Source organism: Callospermophilus lateralis, chromosome 1 (genome assembly GCF_048772815.1).
Source record: "Callospermophilus lateralis isolate mCalLat2 chromosome 1, mCalLat2.hap1, whole genome shotgun sequence".
Classification (NCBI taxonomy): Eukaryota; Metazoa; Chordata; class Mammalia; order Rodentia; family Sciuridae; genus Callospermophilus; species Callospermophilus lateralis.
The window spans coordinates 7294891-7305085 of record NC_135305.1 but is presented as its reverse complement, the minus strand read 5'-3'; the positions used below and the strand labels follow the sequence as shown (position 1 = coordinate 7305085).

Here is a 10195-nt window from a genome sequence, read left to right as displayed (position 1 = left end):
AGGGAGAGGGAGCTGGGCAGCGGCGCCCTCAAGGGGGAAGAGGCCGAGGAAGCGGGCGCGGAGCCCCGAGGCACCAGGCTAGGGAGGTTGGGACCGTGGCCTCGGGGAGTGGGGTCGAGGGACGTGCACCGCGGGGTTAGGTGTGCAGGTGAGGGTCCTGAGGCCCGACGCCCGCAGGAGAGGACGGAAAGTGGGAGCTCTGGACAGGGGGGAAGCGGGGAGGGAGGGGAGGAGGGAGGGGAGGAGGGAGAGGAGACCGGGGAGGTAGGGCACTCGGGCTGCGAGGGAGGGTGCTCGCAGCCTCGGAGGGAGGAGCCGGGGAAAGGTGGAGCGCGGGAGGGGGTGAGGGGTTGCCAGGAAGAGGAGGGGGCGTGTTCGGAGTGGGAGCCTGGGAAGGAGTACGCCGCAGTCTTCAGATCGCGAGTGCCGGTCGGGTTTGTGGCCCCCCGCGGTCCTGCCAGAGACGTGTCGGACCCACGGTGGGGCGGGAGGGATCTGAGAAACTCCTGCCGGTCCCGCTCTACACCCTACCCGGGTCCACCCAGACCCCTTCCCTCCAGCCTAGATTCCCGAGGCTGGAGCTGAGACCCCCTGCGAGAAAGGTGGAAAGGGACCCAAGGAAAGAGAGCCTCCGCCACCCCCCAGTAGAAATTGGGGAGGACCCCCGGGAGGAGGGGCGGCTGGCGCTGAGGCTGCAGGGGGTGAGGATGGGCGGTGACTGCGTGGGCGGGGCAGGGAGGGGTGACGGAGAGGGGAGGCCGTCTGTACTAGGTGGGCCCTGCAGGCCTCAGGTGTGGAGGGCTGTCCTCTGAGCCCCGGGGCCTGGCCGCTGACCCCGCCCCAGTCCTGCAGTTTCTCCTCAGCCTAGCGGGTGAGGCTCCACTCCCTAAACTCCCCATATCCCGTCCTCCTCAAGCTAAACCGCGGACTGGTTACTGCAGACCTCCTCCCCACGATCTTTCTGCCTGCTCCCCTGGATTCCGGCTTCCTCCTTCCTGCCTGTGACTTGTGTTTCTTCCAAAGCCCAATGATGCCCTATTCATGACTGCTGGAATCCAGAACTGGAGTAAACCTGAGAAGGGGAGGCCAGTGAATGGCCCTTGTGGACTGAACAAGTGCCCCTGGCTATAGCACCCAATCACAAGAATGGAGACACCTATGGAATCAGAGCACATTGACCCAAGGCAGACCTTGTAGGACACAGTAGCACAGCACACAGCAGGGGTGTCCCCAATGTCTGTGGATGGTGATAGTGAGAGGCCCAGGGACAGCCGGACCTGGAAGAGCAGGTGGTCCTTCCCATTCAGCTTAGAAAGGCTCTTCTGTAGAATGGATGCTGACTAGACTGCAGGTCGCCCTGGGAGCAAATGTGTACCTCTGTGTGTGCTGGGCTGGAGCAGGTGTGTCCACATGTAGGTCACAAAAGGAGGAGTAATGTGTGAGCGTTGAGAAAGGCTGGAAGAACAGTAGGCTCACCACACACACCCTGGCTCTTTTCCAGGACTACTGGGTCTAGGATGCCAATCCTAGCTATCTGTGAGCCCTGGAAGAAGCTCAACATGACCCTTTTTATTTGGCCCCAGGTTCCAGAAGGAAGCTGAACCTAGCTCTTGTTCACCCCAGGTGGGATGACTATTCAGGATGCTCAGTGGGACATCAGGCTTAGGAGCTGGTGTGTCAGTCTGAGGTCCAGGCCATATTCCAGCCTGAGTGTCTCAGAGTTCTGCTGGTAACCAGGATGTAACCAGGATTCCCCTCAGGAGCCTGTTGCTGCCCTCTCCCAACCGGACACTGAGATTACTTCATCCGGCTCAGCCCCCACCCTGGTTGGGGGTGCTGTCTTACAGCCCCAACCCCACTTCCCACCCAAATTCTTGGCTCCCCTCAGTCCTCCACCCAGGGTCCCTAGGAAACCCTAGTATTTAGAACCCCAGGGACCCTAGGAAACCCTCACAGAAGGAGACCGGATGACCAAATCAGCCACACATCATCATCTCATTAAGAAGTCAGACCCAACAGAGGAAAGCACATGGTCATCCAGTTTCCCTGGCCCTCAAATCCTGAATGCCTGGCAGGAAAGGGGACAGAGGAGATAGGAAAAGAGCATGATCAAGTCAGCTTGAGGGCAGGTAGACCAACCAATCGCTGAGCCAGTAACTCTTGATCTTTCGATGGTGCCATGCCCCCCCCCCCGAGCATCTAATACACATTATGAAACTGTCCTTGGAAGATTATGCACACATACAGTTTCAAAGAATTCATGGAGTCCCTGAGTCCCATCTGTGCATCCCTGGGAAGTCCCTGAAGTTTTTACTAGTAAGGAAACAGGCCCAGAAAGGGAGGGTAGCTTGCCCATAGCCCATGTTCATTTGTGGTAGCCTCTGAAAGTGTGGGAATAGCAGAGGCTCAAAGCGACTGGCTTTGATCCCCATCATACACACCGGGGGGAGGGGCTGTTTCCAGGAGGAGCTGGCACTGAGAGAATTGTCAGGGCAGATCCAACCAGGTTCTGGGCAGCTGTGCCTGGAGGTGCAAGCCCGTCATAAAGCCTCTCCAGTACAAAAGGCCTACAGCCTGGCTCTCTCTGTGGCCTTGGACAGATTGGCCTCCAGGTCACAGTAGGCAGCAGTGTGGAGTAGGGGGACCAGCACTGGTCTCTCTATTCCCCTGCAGCAGCACTGCCCAAGCTCAGGCCTCACAAGACCCTGGTGGTGACTGGGGTGGGCAACATGCTCCTCCTTGCTGTCCTCTTTGGGATGCTATGGGTACTGGCTAATGGGTAAGCAGTCCACTGGGACTCCTCAAGCTAAGATCCTCTCTAGCCCCAGGCCTGGGGACACCCTGGGCACCAGAATGACCTCCCTGGTGCTTCTCTCTCCAACCCTATCCTCTTCCTTACTTCAGGGACCTCTCCTGTAAGTTATCTCTTATAGGAGTGGGGTCACAAGACAGGGCTTCCTGGTAACAAAGGGGACAGTGGCAGCTGCTGTAGTTTCCTATCCATGGACAGGCGATGGTGTGAGCAGATGGAGACGATCCATGTGGAGGAGGAAGTGGCCCCCCGTAGGGAGGATCTGGTGCCCTGTGCCAGCCTCTACCACTATACCCGCCTAGGCTGGCGGCTGGACCTGTCCAGGAGTGGCCGCGAGGGGCTCTCAGGGCCTCCAGCACCTGGGCTCTGTCGCATATACAAGTGAGTGAGGGTCAGAGCCTGGGCTGTCTGCCAGGCAGGAAAGGAGTGACGGCCGGAAATCCTGAGAGTGGGGGAGGATGGGGAGAACCTGGCATAAGCAGGCATTTGGGAAGTGGGCCCTGGGTGGGCTCGGGGAAAGGCAGCAGAAAGTGCAAGATTGGGGTGTGTGGATGAGAGGTACCTCAGAGGGTGGAGCAGAGAGAGTCCCAATGCCTGCTCCCTCTGTCTGCCCCCAATGACATTCTCACTTTTCGAGTGAAGAAAGGAGGAGGAAAATTATGTGATAAATCCCTCAGAGAGTAGTTCACTGTCCCAATGTCCCAGGCCTTTCCCCGCGGTGGGCTGGGCTAGACACTAACATCTCTCCCTGATTCCCCCTGCTTGGTGGGTGCAGACCTCCAGAAACTCGGCCTGCCACATGGAACCGGACGGTGAGGGCTTGCTGTCCAGGCTGGGGGGGTGCTCAGTGTACGGATGGTAAGCTCCTGAGTCAGTGCGGGTGACATGTACCTTCTGGGATTGTGGGCAGCTAACCTCACTTACGTCTTCGGAGGGGGGGACAGGCTCCCTGAGGAGGGGAACTGACCAGGCTGAGCTACAGGCCATTCTGCTGACTGTCCGGGTGTGCCCCATTCTCTCCACCATATGCTGCAGCCCTCGTGGAAGACAGCCCTGGTGGCCACTGCTTTGCCACGTGGCAGTGCCAGCCTCTGGGAGGCTCAGCTAATACTTCAACAGAAAACCTGGAAGAGTGCTGTGCCAGACCTTGGGGTCACAGCTGGTGGGACAGTGGCTCTCAGCTCTGCCTTAGCTGTTCCAGCCAACACTTTCCAGGTGGGTCTGCAGATTCCAGCCTACAGACAGGGCACATCCTGGCCATCATCCCCATGCCAGGCCTTGAGCTCTGGGATCCTGCCTCCTCCCCTGCCCACCAGAGTAACCATGCCTTATCCCCATGCTTCCTGCTCTGTGGGCATGTTCTTACCCATGGCCCTCTGACCCCTGCACTCAGCAGCTCACATGTGATGTGTCATGTCCAGGCAATGCTTCCTCTGCAGTCCTCTTGCAGCCCTTACCGGGGGCTGTGGGTCAGCTCTGGAGTCAGCACCAGCATCCCTCAGCCACCTGTGCCACCTGGTCAGGCTTCCACTACCGTACTTTTGATGGGCGCCACTACCACTTCCTGGGCCAGTGCACCTATCTGCTGGCAGGAGCTGCTGATTCTACCTGGGCTGTCCACCTCAGGCCCAGGGACCACTGTCCACAATCTGGGCACTGTCAGCTGGTAAGGGAGGGAAATGGGGGTGGCCCCAGGAGAGGCTAGACGTAGGGGGATGGGGAGAGTTGCTGACCCTATTTCACTGTGCATCTCCCCAGGTCCTGGTGATAATGGGCTCAGAGGAGGTGCAAATCCAGGGTAGAGATGTTTCTGTGAAGGGGCAGTTCGTACCTGATGGGGAGCCCCGGCTACTCCATGGTGAGGACCCTGTGGGTCTGCTGTGGAGGGTCAGTGGGGATTGGGGCTGTTGCCTGTCCCACATTGTTATTGGGAGGCCTTTAGAAATGAAGAGCCCCGAGGATGGGGGCCCAGTGCCTCCCACTCCCCACCCACTCTTAGCATGACCCTGGGCAAGTCCCTCGCCTTAATCTACCTGAGCCTCAGTTTCCCCACCTCCCTCGTGAGAGTGTCATTCTGAATGGGACTGCATGAGGCTGGTGAAGTGTGGATGTGTGTGTGTGTGTGTGTGTGTGTGTGTGCGCGCGCGCGCGCGCCAGTGCCCAGTGTGTGCATGAGCGTATGTGTATGTTGGTGTGTGTACATGTGTAATGTGCGTGTATGTTGGTGTACTGTGTAAAGTGTGTGTATGTGTGGTGCATTGTGTATATATGGTATGTGTTTGTGTGCTATGTGTACGTGCAATGTATGTGTGGTGTGTGTATGTGGTATTTTGTTTATGTATTATGTATACATGTGTGTTGTGTACACAGGGGTGTATGAAGTGTGTATGTGTATACTGTGGGGTGCATGTAAGGTGTGTGTGTGTGTGTGTGTGTGTGTGTGTGTGTGTGTTGTAGTTTAGTCTAGAGAGTGTCTACAATGGGAAAGGTGCAGAGCTCTCTAGAATGGTCAGAATTCTTTCCCTTCTCCGCTGCTTCCTTGGGCAGTTGGAGTCCTGCTGTGGTGGTGAGCAGGGACTATGGCTACAGGAGGCTGAATGGCGCCCTTTCCCTTCCCAGGGCTGAGCCTGCAGTGGCAGGGGGACTGGCTGGTGCTGTCCGGGGGCCTGGGGGTTGTTGTGCGGCTGGACAGGTCCAGTTCGGTGTCCATCTCGGTGGACCATGAGCACTCAGGACAGACGCAGGGCCTCTGTGGGCTCTACAATGGCCGGCCCGAGGGTAGGTAGGGTGTGCTTGGTAGCTGGTCAGGGAGGAAGAGGGGACTGGACCCCAAGTCCAGCATCCAGCATCTCTGCTTCACCCTTCCTTAGATGACTTTTCCGAGCCAGGTGGGGGCCTGGCTATGCTTGCTGCCACCTTTGGGAATTCCTGGAAGCTCCCTAGCTCTGAGGTAAGACTGCCATCCTGGGCTCCTCCTGGCTGCTCTCCCCTGGCTGAAGGGGACAGACAGAATCCCAGGGGGAGACCCTCACGGGGAGAGCAGGTAGGCCTCGTATCCCACAGGAAGCTCAGTGTCAGGTGCTGCCTGCAGTCTGGCTGTCTTGTATGAACTGACCATCAAGGGACACCTTGGCCAACCTCATCAGTGACCACCTTTGGTGGTTAGTTCATCATCTAATCGCCTGCTTGTGGTTGACTGTGACCCTGAGTCCCTTGCCTCCCCCTTGGGCTTGTCCCCACTGCCCTCCACAGCCCACATCATGGTGGGAACAATGATGTGGCCTCAAAGTGGCTAGGAGGGCAGTGGTCATTTTCCTAGTTAATGTCCCTCATCACTGCTACCTGGCCTGGCTCCATTTGTCCCCAGCCTGGGTGTCTGGATGCAGTGGAGATGGATCAGGGCTGTGAGGGACCCCTGAAGGGCAGAGAGGCAGGTATGGATGCTGGCCAGCTGCGAGCTGAAGCCCAGGATGTATGCCACCAGCTGTTGGAGAGTCCATTCTGGCAGTGCCATGCCCAGGTATGGGTGGGGGTGGAGGTGGTGACCAGCTCCAGAGGGGACTGTCCAGAGGGGTGGGGCCAGGAGGGTACTGGAGAGGAGCCAGTTAAGTGACCCAGTCCTGCTGCTAGACTCTGTTGGGCCATTGGTCAAGACACCCCTTCCTGTCCTGGGCTTTACCTCTGGGAACAGGTCCCTTCCGGAGTTCAGAGGGTGGGAGGTGCTGGTGAGGAGAAGGCGCTTGCCAGCTGACAGGCCGACCTTTCTCTGCAGGTCTCCCCCGATGAGTACCACGAGGCCTGCCTCTTTGCCTACTGTGCAGGGGCTACTCTGGGGCGCCAAGAGGGGCGGCAGGAGGCTGTGTGTGCCACCTTTGCCAACTATGCCCAGGCCTGTGCCAGGCGACGCATCCACGTGCTCTGGAGGAAGCCTGGCTTCTGTGGTACTACTTGACTGTCTTGCCCTGTGGAAATGACTGAGGGTCCTCAAGTGCCTCATTTTCTGAAGGCACTGCCACCCCTGGGCACCCTCCCAGCTGGCTCCCATGGCTTCCTGGCTCTTCAGAGTCGGCAGGGTCTGGTGGAACACCTCAGCCCCTCACAGCCGACTCCTATGTCCACAGAGCGTCTATGCCCTGGGGGTCAGCTCTACTCCGACTGCGTCTCCTCCTGCCCCCCCAGCTGCTCGGCAGTGGGCCAGGAAGAGGAAGGGTCCTGCAGGGAAGAGTGTGTGAGTGGCTGCGAGTGCCCACCTGGCCTCTTCTGGGATGGTGCCCTCTGTGTGCCTGCCTCCAGATGCCCCTGCTACCACCGGCGCCAGCGCTATGCCGCTGGCGACACTGTGCACCAGCTGTGTAACCCATGGTGGGTCCTCAGGCCTTGATGGGGTGGCAGCAGCGTGGTTGTCTCTGGTCCTGCCCTTTATGTTTTCTCTGAAACCTGCCTCCCCCAAACAGCCAGGCCGTTCTGGCTGTGCTCCCTCCTGACATGATCACAGTGACCTGTGATCTCTGCTGACATAACTGATGGCCTTTCTTAAAGCCCTGACCAGCTGACCTCTACCCTTTCCAGGGGTGGTGGGAACATCAGAGAGGCAAGGGAGCAGGGTATGGGGGATTGACTCCAGCTTAGCCTCCCCACCCCAGGGTGGGACTGATGCCACACTGCCCTGTCCCACCCATGTGTCCACAGTGTGTGCCAGGATGGCCACTGGCACTGTGCCCAGGCCTCATGTCCTGCTGAGTGTGCAGTAGGTGGCGATGGGCATTACCTCACCTTTGATGGGCGGAGCTTCTTCTTCCGGGGCCACCCAGGCTGTCACTACAGCCTGGTGCAGGTGGGTAGAGGACCAACTCTGGGAAAGGGATCTTACCAGAGAAGGGTCCCTCCCCAAAGTGTCCAGGGGAGGGGGGCTGTAGGAGAAGCACAAAAAAATAGAAAGAAAGCAAAACCCTAGCCCTGCACGGAAAAGCCCAGAAGGACAATGCTGGAGGTAGACCAGCTCCCCAGACCCCAGAGCCTCTCTTTGGGTTCCCACCCCTTCCTTTGGCTCTGGTGAAGGTCCTGCTGTCATGACCATTTCAGGGCCACCAAAGAAAGCCATCCTTATGGTCCTCTTCACAAATGGGGCAGGACAGGCTTGTCAGAGCCACTTGAACAAGACATCCCCAGGGGGAATAAGGACCCTTCTCCCATCCCAGTCCTCCCCCAATAAAGATGGGTCATTTCCCAGGGTCAGCACAGATCACGTTCCTTTTCTCTCATCCAGGGTCCCCATCTCAGTAGTGGACCATTCACATTCTTTTGTTTGCACCCCTCCTTTCATGAGCAGTGTGGGGCATAGAGACTGGCTGAGCAGGATCCAAGCAGCCATCTCCCCGAGGCACACGAAGACCAGTGGGTGCACACACACACACCTGTATGCACACAGACACAAACAGGCAGGCACACAGCACACTCAGGCCTGCGCACATAGATTTAACAAGTGTAAGTCACTTGGAATGTAACGTCCTACCCACGGGGAGGAAAGATGGGAATCATCCCTCCCTCATGCAGACACAAACAAATGTGCAATCACATATACTCGTGCAACCCCATGCACACACTTACACAAGCATTTGTGTGTGCTAATCTTGGCGAGGGTCAAGCCCCATCTCTCACAGTGTCTGTCTGGCTGGAAAGCTCCCACATGGGTAGGAGCTGCCTTGGATGAGGCTAAAGATCTGCAGAGACCTCCTCAGGGAAACGAAGGGTCTGCCCAGCCCTGTGTTCCTCTGTCTGTCCCTAGGACTACGTGAAAGGGCAGCTGCTGATCGTACTGGAGCATGGGGACTGCGACTCTGGGAGCTGCCTCCATGCCCTGTCTGTCTCACTGGGGGATACCCACATCCAGCTCAGAGACTCAGGTAGCCTCAGGTCTACCTTCTCAGGGTGACTGCCGCGCCCACTGTCCCCTCTTCTCACCCAGAAGCCCCTGCCTTCCACACTCCCCACCCTTCAGAGCCCAACAACTCTACCCCAGATTCTACAGCCGAGTTCACTCCCTCAGCTGCCCCCTCCCATCTCTGAGGAAGACACACTGTCCTGAGGACGTGTCCCAAGGCCTCTTCTGCCTCATCTTTGGGGAAAACACAAGTCATACTGTTATGAAAATCTAAAAGATCTCATCATGACCAGACCAGGCAGGCCCCTCTAAGCCACTGTCCCTCCAACTCCCCCATGCCCAGGTCAGTTCCTAGCTCTCTTGTGCCAGCTCTTTGTGCCAGCCACAACGGGAAAAAGACATGCAAAACTGGACACTGAAGCTGGGCACGGTGGCACACGCCTGTATTCCCAGAGGCTTGGAAGGCTGAGGCAGGAGGTTCGAGAGTTCAAAGCCAGCCTCAGCAACTTAGCAAGGCCCTAAGCAACTTAGCAAGACCCTGTCTCAAAATAAAAAATAAAAAGGGGTTGGGGATGTGGCTCAGTGGTTAAGCACCCCTGGGTTTAATTCTTGGTTCAAAAAGGGTGGGGGGGCACTAACAGGCATCCTCCTTTGCTCCAGTAAAGGTTCTGCTGTCATGGCCACCTCAAAGCCACCAAAGAAATTTATCCTTGTAATCCTCTTTCACAGATGGGACAAGATAGGCTTGTCATAGCCACTTCACACAAGACAAAACCAGAGGAAATGGGAACCATTCACTCACACCAGCCCCCCCCCCCCCAATAAAGATGGATCATTTCCCAGACTTCCCATAGGGGGAGTCTCAAGTGAAACTGGTGGCCTCTGAGGGTCACTCTGATGGTCCCATTCCGATACAGGCCCTCCCACTCCCACCCGAGTCCTTCTGTTCTTGCAGCCCCATCCACCCACCTGCCCCCTGCCACCCCATCATCAGGCTTCTTTTCCAGGAGCTGTGCTGGTGGACGGGCAGGATGTGGGATTGCCCTGGACTGGCACTGCGGGCCTCAGCATCTCCAGAGCCTCCTCCACCTTTCTGCTGCTACGCTGGCCAGGAGTCCGTGTCCTCTGGGGAGTGGCTGACCCTGCAGCCTACATCACCCTGGCCCCCCACCATGCCCACCAGGTGTGCCAGGAGGCAGGTAAAAGGCTGGGAAAGGTTATGCTGAGTCTGAAGGTGACTGTCCCACATGGTCTCCACGGCCCAGGTCCAAGGTCTATGTGGCACCTTCACTTGGAACCAGCAGGATGACTTCCTGACACCAGCTGGGGATGTGGAGACCAGCACTGCTGACTTTGCTAGCAGGTTCCAGGTGGCAGGCAATGGAAAGTGCTCCTCTGGGGACAGTGTCCTGCTCTTCCCCTGCAGCACACACTCCCAGCACCTTGCTTTTGCAGAGGCAGTCTGTGCCATCCTGCATGGCCCAGCCTTCCAGGTAGCCGGG

The 10195-nt window shown here is 57.8% G+C and overlaps 1 protein-coding gene across 1 annotated transcript in view; it reads left to right on the top strand.

Annotated features, from left to right (window-relative positions):
* The first annotated feature begins 2729 nt into the window (after positions 1-2729).
* Positions 2730-10195, top strand: part of LOC143392329 (SCO-spondin-like) — a 51009-nt gene continuing 43543 nt past the window's right edge. The window contains exons 1-15 of the mRNA XM_077107974.1: positions 2730-2779; positions 3011-3193; positions 3588-3670; positions 3848-4027; positions 4234-4478; positions 4571-4670; positions 5432-5590; positions 5683-5762; positions 6180-6332; positions 6585-6753; positions 6934-7174; positions 7502-7646; positions 8598-8715; positions 9701-9876; positions 9959-10186. Coding sequence (XP_076964089.1) covers positions 2730-2779; positions 3011-3193; positions 3588-3670; positions 3848-4027; positions 4234-4478; positions 4571-4670; positions 5432-5590; positions 5683-5762; positions 6180-6332; positions 6585-6753; positions 6934-7174; positions 7502-7646; positions 8598-8715; positions 9701-9876; positions 9959-10186 — 2310 coding nt within the window. The remainder of the gene's footprint in view (positions 2780-3010; positions 3194-3587; positions 3671-3847; positions 4028-4233; positions 4479-4570; positions 4671-5431; positions 5591-5682; positions 5763-6179; positions 6333-6584; positions 6754-6933; positions 7175-7501; positions 7647-8597; positions 8716-9700; positions 9877-9958; positions 10187-10195) is intronic.